General features: G+C 37.5%; 1 protein-coding gene across 1 annotated transcript; it reads right to left on the reverse strand.

Annotated features, from left to right (window-relative positions):
- Positions 1-1,223: 1,223 nt before the first annotated feature.
- On the reverse strand, positions 1,224-22,921 carry LOC128202854 (metabotropic glutamate receptor 7-like). Its single transcript, XM_052904012.1, has 13 exons — positions 22,045-22,921; positions 21,648-21,789; positions 19,441-19,540; positions 15,237-15,349; positions 14,121-14,249; positions 13,161-13,240; positions 12,079-12,289; positions 8,187-8,350; positions 6,197-6,382; positions 5,954-6,076; positions 4,026-4,195; positions 2,730-3,696; positions 1,224-1,809 (listed from the first exon to the last, which is right to left on the reverse strand). Exons 1-13 carry the CDS (start codon positions 22,295-22,297, stop codon positions 1,316-1,318), a joined length of 3,132 nt encoding a protein of 1,043 aa, XP_052759972.1. The 5' UTR covers positions 22,298-22,921; the 3' UTR covers positions 1,224-1,315.
- Positions 22,922-24,494: the final 1,573 nt, after the last annotated feature.

Below are 24,494 nucleotides of genomic sequence, written 5' to 3' on the forward strand. Positions count from 1 at the left end.
TCTCACGTATGTCTGACTCATTTTGACTTGACGATACATAATATGTAATTTTTGACAAAGAAGCATGTGTTAAAAGTTCGGAATTCATGTACTTTCCTTTTAAGGACAGAAAGTAATCCCTTCTGCAGCCAACTGTATAAAATTGGATAAACCATCTACTAACAACACTGTTTGGTTGTATAAACATTGATTAATATATACAATTGATTTGACAATAAACTTTTTTATTTAAAAGGAGGCATCATCCCATAAGCTAAAAATAGATCTACTGCTAAGCTCACCCTAGAAACAGAAACAAACGTATGACGTTTTCTCCTATCTATATAGGTTTTCATTATCATCCCCGCAGAACCGAATGTATCGGGAGGGGAATATTGTGTTGGCGTTGTCCATCCGTGCCTTTTTTATTTTGTAGGGATTGGTCAGATATTGTTCAAACTTGGTCAATTATTGTCCTTGATAAAATTTCGACCGCTTATAAAAATGAGTCATGGGATCAAAATAGGTCACTAGGTCAAATCTTAGAGAAGCATTTTCACAACACAATAACATTATATCAAACCAATATTGATGAAATTTTAACAGAATGTTTTCTTTGATGAACTCTTTGATGAGCCCTTGGACAAATTTAAAACTGAGTCACATGTGATAAAAATGTAGCTCATAAGATCACATCTTAGATTATATTTACCATATCATGGTAATGCTTGGTCAGATTATATTCAAACTTGGAAAAACAGAGATAATATATCCGCTCCAATCTTCATGAAACTTATACAAAAAAAAATTCTCGATGGATTATTTTGGAATCAGGTCACACGTGGTCAAAAACTAGGTACGTCTGTACGTCAAATCTTACAAAAACCTTACAAAAACCTTGTGAACATTATTGATGCTATACATTTTCAATGTTTCTGTCCAATACGCATGAAACTTCGCTGGAATGTTTTCCGTGATGAAATATTGTATTTGTATGATACTGGGTAACATCGGTTTCAGAAAGCAGGTTACTAGGTCAAATATAAATGGTACACTGTAAAAAATATTTTATTTTAAACAATTGCAAACATTTCAACATCAGCTTAAGTCTGTGAATGAGTTATTGTGGGCGTGAGGTTTTGTTTTTTATTTTTTCCTTGACTAAACCGGCATGGGTTCGCTACCAAATAAACACGGTGCACGGTGGTTTCGACCGGTACCGACTTTCAAGACACCAGTCTGTAGATAACATGAATTTTATTGCAAAATAAATATGTATATATACTAGTAGGTAATTTATAAAATGGTATGATGATACAATACAATGCAAAGTTTGTCAGAGATGAATAACTCTGACCATTTTAGAATTATCTTCCTGCGACGGACACGTGACCATAATATTTGGCAAATGAGCGGCATCCATACTGCGTGTCCTCTTTACCGTCCGTCGCTGCTTCCGGCGGGATCTGAATGTCCTTAAGGAGCGTCTCGGGACGCCTGTACTGATACCGTTTCCGGTATCGGCCTCTTCATCAATGTCCGAGTGTGAATCGATACTGTTTTCTAGAAATTGTTGTAATCTTTCGTCGCCCAAGTCTGTGGAATTTCTCGCCGCGAATTGTGTTACTTCGTCTTCCGTAAACGGTCGATGCACTGGCGGGGCTGATTTAGTGGAACGATCCGAGTAGAGGCTATTATTTGATTGGTTGAGGATGTTTACGGAAAGAGCCGAAACAGACAATGCAGTCCCGAAACATTGCGGGGGTTGTCCGTTCATAATGGAGGAATTATCGGATCCAGTATTTGGATGCACCGAGTGCCAAGTGGAAACTGTAAAAAATAATAAAATGAATGATTGGTAATAACGTTATTCTGTTTCATATGAGTTGTTATCGAATTTGATCAATCGATTAAGTAAAATAAATATAAATATCGCTTATACATTTAAACAACCTGCTTTATATGACATAATAACTATTGTGACGTTAAGACAATGAAGAATGCTGATAGAGAAAGCTTTAAAATGTAAATCGAACCGTTTGAACACCTTCATGTTTTGAACATTGCCATTGTGAGCGTTGCCATTGAGAACATTTAAGGCAGTAAATTTGGAAAACAAAACATTAATCATGTGAATATTGAGATTATTGAAATACGTAATAGAAGGTAATAAAGAGCGTTCTATTTGCTATAGTTGAACTATGTCGATGTAGGAAAAATGACAATTTCGCTTAAAGAATTGTTGTGATTATTAACGTTTAGATACGTCATTGTAAAATTTGTAATTGTGTAATTACGTGTTCCTTGCAATAGTTAGATTTTGTTGAGATTACGAACGTTAAATATGTAAACGTTGACCTCGAGACCGTCATCATTAGGAATGAAATCGTTAGCATTTCTAATGTAAACGTTCATGTGTGAACGTGGACATATTGAGGTAACAAACTTTCCACATTAAACGTGAAGTTCCTTTGAGAATTACATTTTCATTTGTGCGAGAACACTGAAAGCTTACTAAACCTAATTCAACTATCAAATACCTGCATTGGTCATGAACGACTTTGTTAGCATTGACAATGTGAACGTTGACGTGTGAACGTTGACGATTGAACGTTGACATATTGAGATATCAAGCTTTAAGACATTATACGTTGAGGTAAGCTTCAAAGGGCATGTACATACATGTATACATATACGCGATCACTTCAAGCTTACCAAACCAAATTTAGAAGTTTCCAATTGCTAAATACCTGCACTGGCCATTCTACTGAGGTTACTCAGGTTGTTAATGCTGACCGTCTCGTAGCTCTGGGTGCGGCGCCTTGACATCACATTTTCTCGGGTGTTTTTCTGGGGTCGGAAAAGGACCACGTACACTTTTGTGATGAACAGCGTAATTAACGTCACAGTAGCGTTGATAAATGATGAAAAACACAGCGCCACTATCCTGATAGTGTTATCAGTCACTGAGAAGTAAATTGAAATGAAGGCTATCCAGAGGACGCAAAAGGAGTATGATCCAAATGTGATATAGCGAGTTTCGTTAAACCCGTCGGGTGTTTTTCTAGTCTTAAATGCGTAATAGATGCAAACTATCATCAATAAGAAAGGATACACTAACGCTCCAAGATAAGTAAAGTCTTTTGCATCCTCACAAACTCGCACGTTGTCCGCACGTGTCGGGTGCTCGTGAATCACTGCTGGTCTGTCTGATATCAGCCACGTGACAAGGGCAGCTAACTCTACAGAAACAATCGCTGACGTAATAAGAAGCTGCGATTTCGCACTTATGTATTTAACTTTTTTTGGCTTGCTAGTGTGTATATTGAACACTCGATAAATTCTGTTAGTCTTCACTAAGATGGCCGCGTAACAAACAGTGTAGCTCATCCCTAGCATAAACCGTGTCGTACCGCAGGACACTGGCGTAGGGTAAGCAACGAATGCGAACGTGGAAAGGTAGGACATTAAAACACCGAAAAGTAGTACAAAACTAAGTTCTTTCCCCGATGCCATAATAAGAGGTGTTTCCCTTTGCCAGTGGAACAATGCGGCGATGAGGCAGGTGATTATCGCCCCTAGGCATGACATTATGATCGCTACTATGGCAACCACGTGACTCATGTCAATCGTATCTTCCGGTATATCCGAACATCCGGTTTTCGACTGGTTCGTCTGTTTGCCAGGAGGACAGTCTAGACACGACTGGTTATATGTCTGAAAAGGACGGTTTTTGTAAATTTATTTGAGCAGTATGTATTCAAACAATTTAAGCAATTATAATATTTTAAAAAAAGAAGTTAAGAATTAAGGAGTAAATTAAAGGCTTATTCGACGCATCTCTACTACAGAAAATGTTAAAATGAACAAAAGGTGGAAAGAATAGTTTCATTATATGCAAATGCTATGAATCCCACAGGGACCGATCTGCCGTATACCTCAAACGGGCCTTAAAAATGTTTCTTCTTAAACTGGGCACCATCTTTGTAATAACCTTTTGCCGAATCGGAACTCCACGGCCATTTTTTTAATTATCAAGCACTTACGTTGAGATATTGATATTCCGGGCACGTGTGACACGTCCAGCAGCACTTCCGGTTTGGTAGCGTATGTGTCGCCTGGCCGGCTACGCATGGTCTAGAACAGACCGAAGGGCGGTAGAGCGAGGAAATGTCCTTAAGCCAACGTATGTTCTTTTTGAATCGGCGCCGGTTCTCTGGAGAAAAGATGTTTTTAACCGAATGAAATAAAGGAACCAAAGGCTTCAAGGGCATTGAGGGAAATGTATGGGTTATCACGGATTAATGGGAGAGGAGGTGGGGTGCACACGATATGCGTCTCATCTTAAACTGACATAGTGATTTTTCCTGTAAATCCAGTCCTGTTAGTCCAGTGACTAATTGAATGTTATATTTAGGGTGTGTAGGGTACTACTTCTTGATGACCGTTGGCACACGTTCGTCTTTGTACGATATATATTTAGTTTGTAATTGTTTCTAATAGAAGAACATTTCAAACGAATATATATCACCCCTATTTAACTTGACCTGTATTCAAAGAGAAGGGACGCGACCATTGAAAAGGCGCTTATATTTTGAAATATTAGTATTATCTAACCTTATCAAATGCTCAGTCTGTCAAACGCTATATTTCGTTTGTAAGTGAACGTGATTTTATGGTATTTATAAGCATTTTTAGATTGTAGTTTGCATTTCTTGCATGACAGTGTTTTAAAATTATCAACATTTTCCCTTTGCTTAACATTAAGTAAAATTAAGAATGTCAAAAATATGTATTTCGGATATGCTTTCAAGTTCGGACAATATACGACTATACGGGAAACATATCTGATCTGCAACTTATACTTTACTTCATAATTGTTCAAAAGAACAGTTTATATGGGTTGCAGTGCTATATATGTTCGATTCAACTGATGTCAAATCATTATTTTATTCTGTGACATTTTACTGTAAGAATCATGTAACTAGTCAACTAAAACTGTCATCCTTTAAATGCTAAAGTGCATTTTCGGTGTAAAAGTGCCAAAATAGTTCCAGCAAATATTTCACATATTAAGTTTGCCTGGAAAGGTACCATATTCCGTCGTGGAAAGTAGATGTAACTAAACTCTCGTTTCGAATATTTTACTGAATTTCGGTAAACCTCGTTTTCGTAAAATATCTTGTTCTCGATTCGTTTACATCTATAATCCATCAACTGCATGTTTCAATCTAAATTCAACAAAACTGTATCGGAGGAGGTACTCCAATTATCCATACCGCATTTGGAGCCTACCTTGTTCATTCTGGGCCGGGGGTGGGGCACTTATTGCACCACCTCCAAGTGCACCCCTTAAATTACCAAGCCTGGAGCCGCCCACGTTAACATCCCCAAATAAGGAAAGAAAGTGTGCCTTTGAAGTACATAACTCAGACAAAAAAGTGTTGGATCAATGGTGTTAAAACAATGTTATTCCGGTGTCCTTCTATACCGTACCTTAACCAAAGGCTTAAACATAAAGGCGAGTCTAACCGTCAATGAATCCAAGACTAAACATAAGGACGAGCCTTACCGTCAATGAATCCAAGACTAAACAAAAGGACGAACCTTACCGTCAATGTATCCAAGACTAAACAAAAGGACGAGCCTTACCATCAATGTATCCAAGACTAAACATAAGGACGAGTCCTACCGTCAATGTCTCCAAGACTAAACATAAGGACGAGAGCCTTACCGTCAATAACTCCAAGACTAAACATAAGGACGAGCCGTACCATCAATGTATCCAAGACAAAACATAAGGACGAGCCTTACCGCCATTTTCTCCAAGACTAAACATAAGGACGAGCCCTACCGTCAATGTCTCCAAGACTAAACATAAGGACGAGCCTTACCGTAAATGTCTCCAAGACTAAACATAAGGACGAGCCTTACCGTCAATGTATCCAAGAATAAACATAAGGACGAGCCTTACCGTCAATGTCTCCAACCTCTTCCCATTTATACGTGTTGGTTGTTTTGTTATGAATGTACTGCATGATGCTGTACCGTGCCGGGCCACTACTGTTGTGGAACTTAAAGCGGAAACCAGCAGGGTCTGTTAAAAAGTTAAAAATCAATTTAAAACTATATCGAAGAATATAAGCATCGCAAATTGCAACAAGGTAGACGACTGCATGGTTTTGGGTCAATCAACTTTCATTCATTCAACACTCACCGTCAAAGGAGACGTTCTTTAGGTAACCTTTTGTCATAAGGTCTTCAGCTTTTGCTTCTTGAAGTTGGTAACAGATAGTATTGTCTATGGTTCCGCACACACCTTCATGCCAGGCCTTCAGCGCATACGCAAAAGCGTACACCGCGTCCATTACAGCGTACGTGTTCAAGTTCCGGTTGTAAGTGCCTTACATTGAGAAAGATAATTTAGATAACCAGTTAAATTGTCAATGAATTAATAAACAATGGATAATAAAATCTCGGAAATGCTATTGGTAGTATATGAATCCCAACAATGTTTTAAAGATAAATTGAAATCACTTATACTTTGTATACCGAGAGTCAATATGACACGTAACGTTCACTTTGTTAAAGCGGGACACGGTCATGGTTTTGGACCAAAAATTAGTTTTCCCGGTAATGCATCTGAAAACACTTATTTTATCATTATTTTACTCTATGATACGGAAATTGCAGGAAAAAGTGCAATGAAAATATAAAAAAATGGTTCAAGTCAGGTGCTGACCTACGCCTGTAGAGTCAAGAAAAAACTAGAAAACCGATGCTTAACCCACTAGGCGACGTGGATTTTATACGCCCGGAGGGCCTCCATCGTCTGTCCGTCTGTCTGTCCGTCCGTTAGCAATTCCGTGTCCGGGCAATAACTTGGTAACTAATAAAGCGATTTTCAAATAACTTTATACAAATCATCACTACATTAAAAGGATGTGTCGCGCGCAATTTCCAGGTCCATACCTCAAAGACTAGAATCACCATGGGGTTGCGTTAGCAAATCCGTGTCCGGGCCACAACTTGGTCACTAATAAAGTCATTTTCAAATAACTTTATACAAAGCATCATTACATTAAAAGGATGTGTCGCGCGCAATTTCCAGGTCCATACCTCAAACACTAGAATCACCATGGGGGGACGTTAGCAATTCCATGTCCAGGCCATAACTGGGTTACTACTAAAGCAATTTTCAAATAACTTTATACAAATCATCTCTACATTAAAAGGATTTGTCAAGCATGCTTTCCAGGTCCGTACCTCAAAGGCTAATTTCACTGGGGGGCGTTAGCAATTCCGTGTCCGGGCCATAACTTGTTAACTAATAAAGCGATTTTCAAATAACTTTATACAAATCATCACTACATTAAAAGGATGTGTCGCGCGCAATTTCCAGGTCCATACCTCAAAGACTAGAATCACCATGGGGGTGCGTAAGCAAATCCGTGTCCGGGTCACAACTTGGTCACTAATAAAGTCATTTTCAAATAACTTTATACAAAGCATCATTACATTAAAAGGATGTGTCGCGCGCAATTTCCAGGTCCATACCTCAAACACTAGAATCACCATGGGGGACGTTAGCAATTCCATGTCCAGGCCATAACTGGGTTACTACTATAGCAATTTTCAAATAACTTTATACAAATCATCTCTACATTAAAAGGATTTGTCAAGCATGCTTTCCAGGTCCGTACCTCAAAGGCTAATTTCACTGGGGGGCGTTAGCAATTCCGTTTCAATATTGGAAGTTTAAGCCTTTGTTGTAAACACTTCACACCTAGTAAGCAGTATACTAGCATAACCTAAATGTTTATTAAAGACCTCAAGCCGAATCTTCTTCGGGCGTATAATGCTCCGTTTCGCGGTGCTCTTGTTTTATAACACTATACGGATATTTTGACGCGTTAAGAATACAAAAACATCGATAATATCACGTGATCATAGTCAATCAACCAATCACGCTACAACGAACCGCTAAATCCTGTAAGTAACGCCATTGAAAATTGTGGATTTCAAAGACAATATTTGAGCTTGTATCAACATTTGTTGAAGGGTTCCAGTCGACAGTATTTTAGTTTTAACACTCCTCATGATTTGCCACTCTTTATTTCTTAATTAAAAAAAACGTTAAGTGCATTTTACAAACCATGAACGGGTCCCTTTAACAACAATGTTTGAATGAAGTGTAAAATCACAACCTCTCTCCTCAGACAGGTTCAGTTTTGGATTACATGTTCTTGCTAAATGGGGCGTGTGTTTTTTCCCCGTGTCGATGGTCTCATTTGCCTGGGTTGAGCAGTTGAATACTTGGTCCCAATACTCCCTGAACCAGGGGTCTTGTTTGTGGCTGTCAGGGCGTAGTCTGGACATCAAACAAAGAACGTATATATATATGAAGGTTTGGCCCCTCTCGGGGTCCGATATACCAAATACTTCGAGAGGAAGCGGACCTACCTTTTATATCAATATCGAATCAATAAAAAGTATCGATTATATAATCGATGATTGATCGAAATGGCTATTCTGATTAGGCATTCAGATCACATACATAAAGCCTTTACAAATTTGTGGCAGGTATTCAGATCCCTTACATAAAGCCCTTACACATTTGTGGCAGGCATTTAGACCCCTTACATAAAGCCCTTACACATTTGTGGCAGGCAATTAGACCCCTTACATAAAGCCCTTACACATTTGTGGCAGGCATTCAGACCCCTTACATAAAGCCTTTACAGATTTGTGGCAGGCATTTAGATCCCATACATAAAGCCCTTACACGTGTATGACAGGCATTCTGACCGCTTACATAAAGCCCTTACACATTTGTGGCAGGCATTCAGATCCCTTATATAAAGCCCTTACAGATTTGTGACAGGCATTCAGATCCCTTACATAAAGCCCTTACACGTGTGTGACAGGCATTCAGATCCCATACATAAAGCCCTTACACGTGTGTGACAGGCATTCAGATCCCATACATAAAGCCCTTACAGATTTGCGGCAGGCATTCAGATCCCTTACATAAAGCCCTTACAGATTTGTGACAGGCATTCTGACCCCTTACATAAAGCCCTTACACGTGTGTGACAGGCATTATGACCCCTTACATAAAGCCCTTACACGTGTGTGACAGGCATTATGACCCCTTACATAAAGCCCTTACACGTGTATGACAGGCATTCTGACCCCTTACATAAAGCCCTTACACGTGTATGACAGGCATTCTGATCCCATACATAAAGCCCTTACACGTGTATGACAGGCATTCTGACCCCTTACATAAAGCCCTTACACGTGTGAGACAGGCATTCTGACCACTTACATAAAGCCCTTACACGTGTGTGACAGGCATTCTGACCCCTTACATAAAGCCCTTACACATGTGTGACAGGCATTCTTCTGACCCCTTACATAAAGCCTTTACAGATTTGTGACAGGCATTCAGACCCCTTACATAAAGCCCTTACACGTGTATGACAGGCATTCTGACCCCTTACATAAAGCCCTTACACGTGTGTGGCAGGCTTTCAGACCCCATACATAAAGCCCTTACACGTGTGTGACAGGCATTCAGACCCCTTACATAAAGCCCTTACACGTGTATGACAGGCATTCAGATCCCATACATAAAGCCCTTACACGTGTGTGACAGGCATTCAGACCCATACATAAAGCCCTTACACGTGTATGGCAGGCATTCTGACCCCTTACATAAAGCCCTTACACATGTGTGACAGGCATTCTTCTGACCCATTACATAAAGCCTTAACAGGTTTGTGACAGGCATTCAGACCCCTTACATAAAGCCCTTACACGTGTATGACAGGCATTCTGACCCCTTACATAAAGCCCTTACACGTGTGTGGCAGGCTTTCAGACCCCATACATAAAGCCCTTACACGTGTGTGACAGGCATTCAGACCCCTTACATAAAGCCCTTTCACGTGTATGACAGGCATTCAGATCCCATACATAAAGCCCTTACACGTGTGTGACAGGCATTCAGACCCATACATAAAGCCCTTACACGTGTGTGACAGGCATTATGACCCCTTACATAAAGCCCTTACACGTGTATGACAGGCATTTTGACCCCTTACATAAAGCCCTTACACGTGTATGACAGGCATTCTGATCCCATACATAAAGCCCTTACACGTGTATGACAGTCATTCTGACCCCTTACATAAAGCCCTTACACGTGTGAGACAGGCATTCTGACCCCTTACATAAAGCCCTTACACGTGTGTGACAGGCATTCTGACCCCTTACATAAAGCCCTTACACGTGTATGACAGGCATGTTGACCCCTTACATAAAACCCTTACAGATTTGTGACATGCATTCAGATCCCATACATAAAGCCGTTACACGTGTATGACAGGCATTCTGACCCCTTACATAAAGCCCTTACACGTGTGTGACAGGCATTCTGACCCCTTACATATAGCCCTTACACGTGTGTGACAGGCATTCTGACCCCATACAAAAAGCCCTGACACGTGTATGACAGGCATTCTGACCCCATACATAAAGCCCCTTACACGTGTGTGACAGGAATTCAGACCCATTACATAAGCCCCTTACACGTGTATGACATGCATTCTGACCCCGTACATAAGCCCCTTACACGTGTGTGACAGGCATTCTGACCCCTTACATAAAGCCCTTACACGTGTATGACAGGCATTCTGACCCCTTACATAAAGCCCTTACACGTGTGTGACAGGCTTTCTGACCCCTTACATAAAGCCCTTACACGTGTGTGACAGGCATTCTGACCACTTACATAAAGCCCTTACACGTGTATGACAGGCATTCTGACCCATTACATAAAGCCCTTACACGTGTATGACAGGCATTCTGACCCATTACATAAAGCCCTTACACATGTATGACAGGCATTCAGATCCCTTACATAAAGCCCTTACACGTCTGTGACAGGCATTCTGACCCCATACATAAAGCCCTTACACGTGTATGACAGACATTCTGACCCCATACATAAAGCCCCTTACACGTGTGTGACAGGAATTCTGACCCCTTACATAAGCCCCTTACACGTGTATGACATGCATTCTGACCCCTAACATAAGCCCGTTACACGTGTTTGACAGGCATTCTGACCCTTTACATAAGCCCCTTACACGTGTATGACAGGCATTCTGACCCCTTACATAAAGCCCTTACAGATTTGTGACAGGCATTCAGATCCCATACATAAAGCCCTTTCACGTGTATGACAGGCATTCAGACCCCATACATAAAGCCCTTTCACGTGTGTGGCAGGCATTCAGACCCCAGACATAAAGCCCTTACAGAATTGTGAAAGGCATTCAGACCCCTTACATAAAGCCCTTTCACGTGTATGACAGGCATTCTGACCCCTTACATAAAGCCCTTACACGTGTGTGACAGGCATTCTGACCACTTACATAAAGCCCTTACACGTGTATGACAGGCATTCTGACCCCTTACATAAAGCCCTTACACGTGTGTGACAGGCATTCTGACCCCTTACATAAAGCCCTTACACATTGAGACCCCATACATGAATCCCTTTCACGTGTGTGACAGGCATTCAGACCCCATACATGAATCCCTTTCACGTGTGTGACAGGCATTCAGATCCTATACATAAAGCCCTTACACATTTGTGGCAGGCATTCAGACCCCTTACATAAAGCCCTTACACATTTGTGACAGGAATTCAGATCCCTTACATAAAGCCCTTACACATTTGTGACAGGCATTCAGACCCCTTACATGAAGCCCTAACACATTTGTGACAGGCATTCAGGCCCCATATCCATGTAACTATCAATACCTAATGTAACATTCATAGCAGGTGTTACGATTTTTAGATGGTGTTGTGACAGGCATTCTGATTTGAATTATATCCTTACAAATTGGCAGGCATTGGAGTTTTGTAAATATGGCAGACATTTATATCCCTAATATAAACTACATACATTCGTGGCAGGCGTTCGCATTAATATGCTTACCGTTTGTGGCAGTTATTTCGGACCAATAAGCCACATGCACGCCAGGCTTATACTCAATAACAGTACAATTTTAAACTGTACTCACCCCAAAAAGTATTTGTCAAAATCAGGCACTTTTACTATTTTCGGCTGCACCCCGATAGCTCCCTCGGCGACTTGACTTGATCGGACCGTTCTTCCAGTCCATGCGTCACTCCCCACCCACCGGAAACGGTTCTTGAGATTGAGGTCAGAGGTCACACTGAATACTGACTCTACAATGTCATCGGAGGCGAACAGAATCACCACTGTCTTACCTGTAATATGGTTTAACTTAAATGTAAAAAATGACAGAATATAGCTATTAACGGTCGGACCCCATTGGCTCGAACTCGTTTGGTTCGATTTTTTCTTTGGCTCGAACTGGATGTAAATTACCGATTTCTTTATACTGAAGAAAAGCATTCCCGTTTTGTTCGAATTTTTCGTGCTCGAGATACTTTCGCTGGTCCCTAGGAGTTCGAGCCAACGGGGGTTCGATTGATGTATAAAATATCCAACCTCATACTTGTCCCAACATTTATCAACAAAGTGTTTACATGTGCGATAGATTGATTACAAACGAGGACATCGCAAACAATATCCATGTACGACCAAGGAACAATTACAAATGTTACAAATTGTTCATTGTTAAATATTGGGTCAAGCCTTGGAATGGTCAATGAAAACACGGTCAATGGCAAAGTAATTTTACCCCTAATGTCAAGGGAAATAACCAATACATTTTTTGTCTTATCTGGTCTGTTTTGAACGACTGATAAGTCTGGAAATGTTTTAGGAACCACATTTCTTAGAATTCAAAATGTCATAGTTACATGATTGACATTTTGTTCGACTCCCTGGATGTCCAGGTTCATACATCAGGGGCGTCTCCAGGAATTGACGTTAGAGGGGGCGTAACTTAGGGGCGAAAGTACATGGCATAAACCGTTTGCATGTAGATTTGGGGTTACTCAATCAAGAAAATTTTAACAATTTGTCGTCGAAAATGATGCATTATAGGCGTATTTTTTTTTTCTCTATTATATTGACATAAAAAGTAAACTTGGACGATTTTAAATCCGCTAGTGGACATCATGAGCAAATGATTACATCCGAATTAAATATTTATTTGAATTTGTTACTTGCCTTCAGTGTTGTTGTGGACAAGTAGAGATTTTACCACGTCTTCTATTTCCGCTCGGTTGATGTCCTCCGAATCAATAAATCTGCAAAGGAATTAAATACTTGAATATACAATTCAATTCCAAACGTTATCAAAGAACTGACAAATTACGTTCTGCAATGACATACGGTCATGAGTAAATCACACTAATAGAAAAGCAATATTGTGATGGTGTAACATGGATGATAATTAAGTTCCTTATTCCTTTTTCGAAAAGGAATGAAAAAGAATAATGAACTAACTTATCATCCGTAGGCGTAACTTAAAGTTGCTAGTCTCTGCATCCCAGCGTATCATAACCTGGGATGATACGCGGCACCCCAGCGTATCATAACCTGGGATGATACGCGGCACCCCAGCGTATCATAACCTGGGATGATACGCTGGGGTGTCGAAGATGAGTCTCTGAAGATTTCACAGTGTGCACAATTGTGCAATATCATGGAAATCGGGAATATGGGACTTAAAAAGTGCCGTTTAATTCCTGAAATGTTGTTTCCTACAGTAATGCCTTCATGGTTTCAACAATGTGGGTTTATTCATCTTTATGTTTACCCGGTGCTAGTTCAGGCACTTTTTGAGACCTAATTCCATTTAATAGGCACGTACATGTATATATAATGCCATGTTGTATGACATATTGAAGAAAGAAGAAGTTATAATTATACCCCTTTGTTTTAAATGGGAAATACAGAAGTCAATAAACCTTTTGAGAACGTCAGGGCTAGTATTCAATGTTGGATCTAAGAACGATGTAGCTAATCGGATTACTTGTTATTGATAATAAACGAATGGGATGAATGACGTATGACCATAAAATTAACATAAGTTGTATTTTGAATACCAAACAGGTGAAATATGAATTCTAGTGCTTTACCTTAAAGGACACGTTTTGTGACATGTTTAAGCCATGCTATACCTACCGTTTGACCTTGTACGCTTGTGCTATACATATATCGTTTTGTTGTGCGTATTTCTCTATCTCTCCATATCCCATAACCCCGTAGCTCGTGTCCTCATAGATGACCGTTACGTACGTCCATTCCATTCGCCTGTCGAATCCACAATAGAGAAATACTGTTAATCTATTAATGTATTAAATCCACAATAAAGAAATATAGTTCATTAATTGTTGCCTCATATCCACAATAAAGAAATATAGTTCATCTATTGTTGCCTCATATCCACAATAAAGAAATATAGTTCATCTATTGTTGCCTCATATCCACAATAAAGAAATATAGTTCATCTAGTGATGCCTATACTCCACAATAAAGAAATATAGTTCATTTATTGTTGCCTCATATCCACAATAAAGAAATATAGTTCATCTATTGTTGCCTTATATCCACAATAAAGAAATATAGTTCATTTATTGTTGCCTCATATCCACAATAAAGAAATATAGTTCATTTATTGTTGCCTCTAATCCACAATAAAGAAATATAGTTCATCTATTGTTGCCTCAAATCCACAATAAAGAAATAAAGTTTATCTTTTGTTGCCTTAAGCAATATAGTTTAGCTATTGTTGCCTCAAATCCACAATAAAAAAAGTTTATCTTTTGTTACCAAAAGAAATAAGTAATCTATTGCTGCCTCAAAACCAGAATAAACAAATACAGTTTATCTTTTGTTGCATAAAGCAATATAATTATTTAATCTATTGTTTCCTCAAATTCACAATAAAAGATATAGTGCACAGGCTTATTATTCTGGGCCGTTCCACCAAGAATCCCAAGAGTGATTTTGAGAAGTTTCAACAGTAATCATGCACTCATGAAAAAAAAATCTCCAAAGTTCACAACCGAAATTTGAATTTACCAAAATTGGAAAGATAATGTGCTTTACACGGTGTTTTGGTATTACAAACTTGAAACCACGTGACTTTTTTTTGTATATTTCTGTTGCAGATTAGATTGATGTTGTTATCATGATAATTTAGTGATCATAAAGTGGATACAGGTCACCGTACGGCTTGTTTTTTACCCACCTTTCTTCTCTTGAGTGTTTAACAAGGAAACAGTACGATGAACTCACGTCAGTATCTGCACAATGGCTAGCGCCTGGTGACGGTCTGACGGCACAGTACGCAAGAAGAAGTCGTAGCGGCTCGTGTCGCTCAGCTCAGTACTCGTGGCTCCGTAGCTAATCTGGAAAAAAAGCTTGTTCGGTTGTAAATTGAAGACAACTTCTCTAAATAGCCAATATATTATTGTTAAGGAAATAACTTAATATTTGGACGATCAAATTTAATGTTACCGGAGCGTGTCCAGGATTTTACGTTAGAGGGGGCGTTATTTAGGGGCGTAACCTTTTGACTTGCACCACTTCCCTCATAACCAAGTTTATGACATATATTTTTTTTTCTCCGTTAAACATATGAACTCACAATCCCCAACTGCAGAAGTCCTTCTCAGACAAGGAAGTAAGAAAGTAAGTGCGATTACTAACATCATTTATAGAAGTGGCTATAAAGTGGTACTCTCAATATTGTGTCCGCAATCCACTTAAAATGCAGGAATAATAATATAATGCTAACATCATCTAGAAATATTCGAATAAAAACAACCGGCAGAAAATTGTATAAAACTTGGATAAGTTGTCAACATGCTATTTCTAGGCTAGTTTGCACAAGTTGGCTTACTTTAACGAAACTTAAGAATTTACCAGTTATATACAATTGGCTACAGCCCCCAACATCACGAAATACTTAAAGCTGCACTCTAACAGAGTGATCGTTTTGACAACTTTTTTGTCTTCTAACAAGTTTTGCGAATGTGCATGGAAACAAGTGAAATAAGACTTCTGACAAAAAATCAAATCGCAGATTTTCATATTTAAGTTTAAAAATTGAAGTCTTTTGCATTTTTCTTAAACCGTTAGTAACGCTTTTAGCAATAAAACATTATTTTTTGAACGGAAATATGCAAATCTGCAATCTGATCTTTTATCAGCAGTCCTATATCACTGGTTTGCAGAAACTGACTCATTGCAAGACAAAAAAAAAGTTGTCAAAACGGTAAATCTGTGAGAGTGCAGCTCTTTAAGTGGACTCCAAATCTCAACTCATTTTACTATAAACATCAAAAGTCAATAAAAACGTATATATATAAATATATATATTAATCTTTTTAAAAGCGAATTCCCTATGCTGATTAATGATTTTGGACAAGATTTCCAAGAAAAAATATACTACAGCAAAAAAATGTAATTGAGCTCAACTCGTTTTTTAGCAACAACTCAAATTATTTCTAGCTCTATAGTAAGCTTTCTTTGAAGCATTGAAAACAAATCCACAATTATCTTGTCACCCGTCCGTGTAAACTTTTTTTTTATCAAAACATGGGATGAGAAAATTCGTTTTTAAAATAAGTAGAAACATTTTGAATCATACAATGCTTTTATGTGGTAAAATGAGTTGATATCTTGATTAAGTAATTTTGTGATGTTGGAGCGTGATGCGATGCATGATTTTTATATTAAGCATATATATTCTGATAAATTATAGTATAAAGTAAAATTAATACATTCAACACATTTGCCATGGAGGCAAAGTATATTAGTCAGTAAAATAAAAGTTGAACTATATTAATATAAATAGTATAATGATAATTAAGAACTGATTCGATAAAAACAAGAACATACTTTTATTATTTCAACTTAAAGCCGCACTCTTACAGATTGACCATTTGGACAACTTTTTTAAATTTGTGTCTTTGAATGAACTAATTTTGCGTAAATATCTGGAAACCAGTAATGTAATACTGGTGGCAAAATATCAGATCAAAGTGTTTAACATATACGTTCGAAAATTGAAGTTTTATGGCCAAAAGCGTTACTTACGCCTTCAGAAAAGAATGTTTTTTTCGACAAAAACATTTATTTTCGAACGTAAATGAGTAAAACTGTGATCTGATCTTCCGCAATCTTATATCACTGGTTTCCAGACCTTAAAGCAAAAATTGGCTCATTCTAAGACAAAAAAGTTGGCAAAACAGTCTGTGAGCGTCCAGCTTTAATAACATTAAACTAAATAGATGTTTGGCGGTACAATGGCGTACATGTACAATACGTCATCGCGGTAAACCGCTGACCACAAAGTCCTAAACGTACTGACAAAGGTTCAATGAATAGGCTAAACAACAAAAACCTCGAACAGTAGTGTTTTAAATTCCATCCTTATGTATAGTTTACATATAGTTTACATTTACATATCTGTGTAAATACTTTACATAAGTTGCGTATCATTGAATATGATATTTATTAAAGCTGCACTCTCACAGATTGAACGCTTTGACAACTTTAGTTTTTGTCTTGGAACAAGCCAATTTTGGCGAAAGACCATGGAAACCAGTTAAATAAGATTGCTGACAAAAAATAAGACCGCAGATTTTTATATTTAAGTTTAAAAATTTATGTTTTATGCATTTTTCTTAAACCGTTATTAACGGTTTAAGCCATAAAACATTAATTTTCGAACGGAAATATGAAAATCTACGATCTGACTTTTTGTCAATAATCTTATATCATTGGTTTGCAGATATTTATGCAAAAAATGCTCTTTCATTGACAAAAAATAAAAAAAGTTGTAAAAATGGTAAATCTGTGAGAGTGCAGCTTTAAGACAAAGAGGATTGGTTTCAGTTTAAGACCGTTATATGTTTCACCGAGTGATCATCATAACCTATATTTCACGAGTGATGTATCCACAAGTGTCACGCTTGTTCTTGGTGTTCAGGAAGTGAAATGCATTGCGGTTTCCCCTTAAAAAAACACTTCTTTCTTTATGATATGCCTACACATGATAAAGTAAGTAAGAGCTGTCATAGAGACAGAGCGCTCGACTATTCCGCCGCTTTTAAGTTTAAAGGGGCGAGACACCAGATGTTTCCAAAATCGGCAAATACATTATTTCCACGAAACAAGCCTTGAATTGTAAATGCGAGCTTATATGAGGCTGATTATACATAATGTCACATGCTTAAAATGATATGTTGTCACTGCCTCAGTTTACCCGTTTAAAAATAGAACATAATGGTTTCCCAGTTAATAGAGTGTATTTTTAGAATGTGAAAGTCACGTGATTACAGATACATATACCGACCCTATATTTAAATTAAATGGGATTAATGTGGTATACAAACCCAGTCAATTTAGATTTGGAAAAATGCTCAAAAACTGCGAAAGATACATGTGTCGTAAGCGACGTCATACATAATATTCAAAACGTTGTACACAACGATATCAACTAACTTTAAGTCAGTTTGTGACAATTATCTTTTTTCTTGCACTAGTATCATCTGGTGTCTAGTCCCTTTAAGGATTGCAAAGTTTAGTGAAACATGCATGTATCACTGTTAAGAAAGATTAAATGCAAAACCTTTACCAGAATTTCAAAGCCAAATAATAAAGGGCAGATATTTGAATTATATTCAAGATAGAGTTATACATCTTGATAAATTAATTAAGTTGTATAGTTGGAATAAATATCTTAAGTTTCAATGCAATACATGATGTGTTTGCTGAGATAATGACTTAGCTCTCTTTATTCTTCGAATAGTGGAGCTAAAATGAAATTTAATTGTAGTTTTAAATGATCAGAACGTAGGTCAAAATATACGCAAACGTAACGTCGATTAAATATTGTCCCAGCCCTGTATGCGCTGAAGTTTGATATTAACGCGAGGACGGGCTAAACATTCAAAACAGTGAAAACAAATTCATATTTTCACTGTTTGAAAAAGATATTTATGAAAAATTCAAGAGTTCAACTTCACAATTCAGGATTTCACGATTTCAATAGTTTGATATCACGATTTCACGATTTTGTGATTTAACGATTCCATGGTTGGACGTATTCAGCAATTTCACAAACTCACGAAGTAGTTAGTGAATTCGTCAACTCATGAAGTTGAAATCGTGAATTCGTGCAATAAAAATATTGAATTCGTGCGTTCATGAAGATGACATCGTGAAGTTGTGAAGGGGAAATCATGAAATATTGAATTTGAGAAGTCACCATCGGTCTTTCGTCGATTTTAATTAACATTGGACTGATAAAACCACCGGAAAAGAATACAATAAAGCAGTAAACAAATGAAAATACTATATGAGATTGTAAAATGATTGTTGGTTTTTCAAACAAAAACACGCTTAGTCTACATTTGGTTATGTAACAAAAACAATCCATTTTCATCATCTTATATAAAACGAATTAGCACAGACGGGAGAGGCTTGATACCTGTGGAATCTTGAACAAGCGGAAGAAGGTGGCTAGCTGAATGGAAACTCCGGAGGTGGCGGCTCCAACCACGCCTATCAACTTGCCCTCGGTCTTCAATCTGAAATGACAATCTAGGATCTATAGGCGACTAATAAGGCCAATCCAAATAGATGAAACGTTCTACGGATTTACCGCATCTATATTTCTTTGTCGGTATTAGATAATTAACTTCGTATTTATTTAAGTGTCTTCTTTAATTGAGACAATTAACATCCACCAACATGTTATAAACATGATTTCTCGATGAGTAAACACGCATGAAAATCGTGTGATGTTATATGTATTTTCATTGGACGACGGATATATCCGAGGCCGTCGTACTTTTCCGTATACTACAGTATACAATTAAAGCTGTGCATTGGGAAAAAGATCTAGCGGAAGTGTCAGTGACAAGGGATTAGTGGCCGCTAATAAGTGTTTATATGGCTTCACGGGGTAAAAAAATAGTGGCCGCGGCCGCTTTACACAGGTGGCCCCTAATGCACGTCTTTTCTATAGTAAAAACGTACAGGGTGATTTTGAGTGGCCCGATAAGACAGGTGGCCCTTTAAAGAGGTGGCCGTTCAACCAAGTTTGACTGTATATGCAAAAAACGTCTGTTAATATTTTTGTTTCCTATAATAATTGTAATCGCATATCAGCCTCCAAAGGGATAGGGCTAGGTTAGCTATAGCCACAATAATGTGAACTTCTAGTGAACTTTGTTAACATTTGGATATTCATTTTGTTCCCTTGGCATAAGGTGGCCAAAACAAAGATCGTCAAAGACTTTGAAGCCGCTGCTTAAATGGACTATGTTAGCTATGGCATGATGTCATAATATTGACGATCGTTTTGCCAGTTGCATCATAAAGATTTTAAAATATGTTAAACTATTACTTAAAGCACACTAGGCATAATGCGTATTGTTTGCGAGAAGTTAACAAGGCACACAACATCCAGCTTTATATCAAGCCGTGGGATGATTATTATGCAATGTCGACAAAACATTTTAAAGATCAAAGCAACAACATGTTACGTATGTTGAAGGTATGTCTCTGTTGCTTTGGACATGCAGATAGGAATGCTATGAGTCATAAATTTACACATTCAACATCGAGAAACATAAACATTCTTTAGATACATAAGTTTGTTTTGTTTATAATTTTGCAATGCATATAAAACAAACATAATACATGTATCTGTTCAGTCAGACTTTCGCCAACTATTAATATCGCAAAACATTGCCCACTTTATCATACTGTAAGACGCACTTGAACAAATATAAAATCGTTTTTGTAATTGATAACAGTTTGATAATTAAGTACACAAGCATCCGAAAACAGGTACAATGAATATGATTTTAATTAACGTTTACTGACTAGACATCAGTGGCTGTATGCAATAAGCAACTTAGATTGAACTTAAAATCAAGATTAGAAACAAGTGTTTTGATTGGCCTGTATATTTAGCTGACCAATAGGCTGAAGGGAATCACTGAGACATGTCTATGGATAAGAATAAGATCAATATTGAATACTGGCCCAGGGCTGGTATTCAATATTGGTCTGAATTGGATCTAAGAACGATGTAGCTAATCGGATTACTTGCTTACCAATACAGTGAATGAAGTCAATGATGTATGCCCATAAGATTGACTTGTGATGCATATTGAATACTAACTCAGACAGTCTCAAAATCGGCAAATGCAGTATTGCCTCAAAACAAACCTAGATTTGCCAATGCGAGCTAGTAGGAGGCCGATAATACATTATTTTTAACATGATAAACGCACCAATCATGTTGCTGTCTCAGCTGTGTTTCCCCGTTTAAAGGAGGAATAAATCATATACGAGTATGGGTACAGATAAACATACTGAAGCTATTTTTAAACTTACGAGGATTCACATGGTAGACAACCCTAGATGAATTTCAAATTGGAAAAAAAATGCGCAAAAACAGCGAAAGATACGTGCAAAGTAAGCGATGTGACACATCAGTAAGAAAAATTCAATGCTTTGAACTCAGCGATGTCAAATGTATGTAAGTTTTGGAGAATAACCTTTTTTTCTTGCAATCGTATTATCTGGTGTCCCTTTAAAATCAAAGTTCAATTAGCTCGATGGTATTGACGTTTCGTTACAATGTTGATATATAAAAATTGTGTTCGTAGAATTTCAAAATACCTTGGTGTGGAATCGTCCGTGCACTTGAACATTGATTCGAGCCCCAATGTGTAAGTTCTGAAGGTTACGTATTGCTGTGCGCGCCTCAGAGCCTCTGTGTCACTATAGCATGTGTCGTAGGCAAGGGTTCCCAACTTGAAGTCTAAAAATTGCAAGTGTTTGAAATTGTAGATTCAATAAATCATAAAGCAAGGGGTCAGCTTCTCAGCCCAAACAATGAGACAAATTCTTACAGAATTGGAAATTAAAATAGTCTTTTAAACAAGTCGTGTTAAAGTTTAGTTCAGTACTATTGTTTCGATATCATATATAATATTTATAGCCCAGAAATAGACTTATTTTAGAAATACAGGTAGCAGCTGAATGCAAAATATTCACATTTTATATCACTACTTACTTTTCCATTTTAAAATCTCTGTATTAACTTTATTCAGCGCAAAAAGTAGTGCCTCCAGATTTTGTATTCCTGACTGGTCCTGTATGACGTCACCGCACGTGCCTCCCTCGTGAAGGTTGTGAATTGGAAATAGTGCGCCAATTAAGAAGTCTCCACGTATGTCAACTTTTTGGTTGTTAGTTTGCTGGGATAAGCACCTTGTAAATAATGTAACACAAGTTGCAGCCACTAAAATTTTCCAAAGAATCGCCATTTAACTGATGTGCACTAAAACATAAAGTAGTCAGTTAATGTGACTATTGGCCTGTTCTAATGTTGGTACCCGTATGGCCTTCGTCTTTTACCTCATGTATTCACATAAAGAGTGTGTTTGTATGCATACAGCGGCCCCGAAAATATATGCATATTTACACGAATAATTAAAAAAAAAATGATATGCTTGTGTATGCACACAGAATTAAGTAATCATAATACATGCACACCAAAAATCAATCCTCAGAATCCGGTCAAGTGATAATTTATAAGCACGTAAAATGAAAACGGTTACTCCAAATGCACAAAACCTCTTTAACGTAAGATGTCCTTAGATGTTGAAGCGAAAGTCCTTGTCCAAACAGTTGGATATTAATCAAACAGCGAACATACACAATCTACTTTTCATCATCTTCCGGAGCGTAAATAAGTAGTGTCACTTGACGGACACTTGATGCACCGTTTTAACTTTTATACACTTCGAATATCCGAATGACTGTTTATCTTTACAACTGTTCCGGTATGGTGTTTGTGACATATACATGATGTTAAGAGCTGTTGTTGTGCACTCACAAGTTCTTCCTCGAAGATTTAAAATTAAATCCATGAACTTTCAGCGCTGTGTTCCTTGTTTGGTGCTCATATGGCCTGGATCCTTGTGGCTTTAAAGCTACACTCTCACAGATTGAACGTTTTGACAACTTTTTTTTGTCTTGGAACGAGCCAATTTATGCGACAGTGCGTGTAAACCAGATATATTTATAAGACTACTGACAAAATATTAGACCGCAGATTTTTATATTTAAGTTCAAAAATTGATTTGTATGCACTTTTCTTAAACCATTAGTAACGCTTTTGGCCAAAAAACATTAAATTTCGAACGGAAATATGAAAAGTCTGCGATCTAATATTTTGTCAGGAGTTATAACTATTTTACTCTTTGATACCGAGATTGCAGAAAAACATATACTTAAGGTATCAAAAACTATTCTAGTTTCAGTGGGGTGCTTTCCCATCCCGGTAGTGTCAAGGAAAATGTGAAAACTGACAATAAAACCTCACACCCACAAGGACTCATGCACAACCATAAGGATAACATATCTTCCAAGCCTTGTTTGAATTGCGTTACTAACGCTATTAAAAATCGTGAACTTCAAAGACAAAATTTGAGCATATATCAACATTTGCTGAAGGATTCAAGCTATCAGTTTCTTTGTTTTAACACTCCTAATGATTTGCCACACTTTATTTCGTCATACAAAAAAGTGCATTTAACATAAAAAAAACCTGAGCTTGTCCGTTTAAACAGTACCTCAGTTAAATTCTACTACTCTGCTTGTCCCTGTAGTTAACACTTGTTTCTATTAAATCCATTTGCAACTTTTTTCTTCTAAATAATTATTTTGCCGGCAGTTTTTTTTCGCAAGGTAGTTAATATATTTATCAAATAAAATTCTTTCACTTCGCTTTCTTTCTTTATGTGTCACGGAATAGTTTACACACTTCATGTATTCTCAATAAAAAGTCGAATAAATATATAACTATAAATTCAATTTAAATACAAATAACGTCTAACACATATTTTTATACTGAATACTATAAAAATATATTTACAAACATTTGGCTAAACCTTACACGTAGATTACCATACAATATACTAATAATAAATATTTATAATCATAATATTGAAACCATGTGATAAATGTTATCACAGCATATCTGATAGCAGCGCAGATTTTTCACTTTAATATTGATACTTATTCTGTAATCATTATGTACATCGTGGGAGCCCTGATTATATCAATGTAAGGGAAATGGCCATTAACTTTAATCATACAGTTATTTGAAGTTATTGCTCACAATCGTTCATAACGAAGAACGAAAAACACACTGTAGTCGTATTAAGGGCCTTCTTCACTGCGGAAGTTAGTTCGAAGAACCAAAAAATTTCAGTTTAAAAAAAAACAAAACATTTTTTATTTAGTTTTGAGGTGTAATATTTAGCAAGCAGAATACTTATATCCTTTGCAACTCGGTAAACCTCGTTTCCGCAAAACACGCTTCGCTCGGGTCGGAATGAACCTTTCTCCCACCTCAGATAAGTAGATCCAATAATTCAACCATGCTAGAAATTCTTATCTTGCCCACGGGCGAAGATAAAATGCCCGTATGGAACTTCTTTTAATGGTCACCACATT

The sequence above is a fragment of the Mya arenaria genome, chromosome 9 (assembly GCF_026914265.1).
Source record: "Mya arenaria isolate MELC-2E11 chromosome 9, ASM2691426v1".
Lineage (NCBI taxonomy): Eukaryota > Metazoa > Mollusca > Bivalvia > Myida > Myidae > Mya > Mya arenaria.

Coding starts and splice junctions, on each gene's coding strand:
- LOC128202854 (XM_052904012.1), bottom strand. CDS start 22,297: ATGGCGATTCTTTGGAAAATTTTAGTGGCTGCAACTTGTGTTACATTA. Junction 13,241..14,120: donor CAAGCGTACAAGGTCAAACG/GTAGGTATAGCA, acceptor ATTCCTTTGCAG/ATTTATTGATTCGGAGGACA. Junction 12,290..13,160: donor TGTCCACAACAACACTGAAG/GCAAGTAACAAA, acceptor ACCATATTACAG/GTAAGACAGTGGTGATTCTG.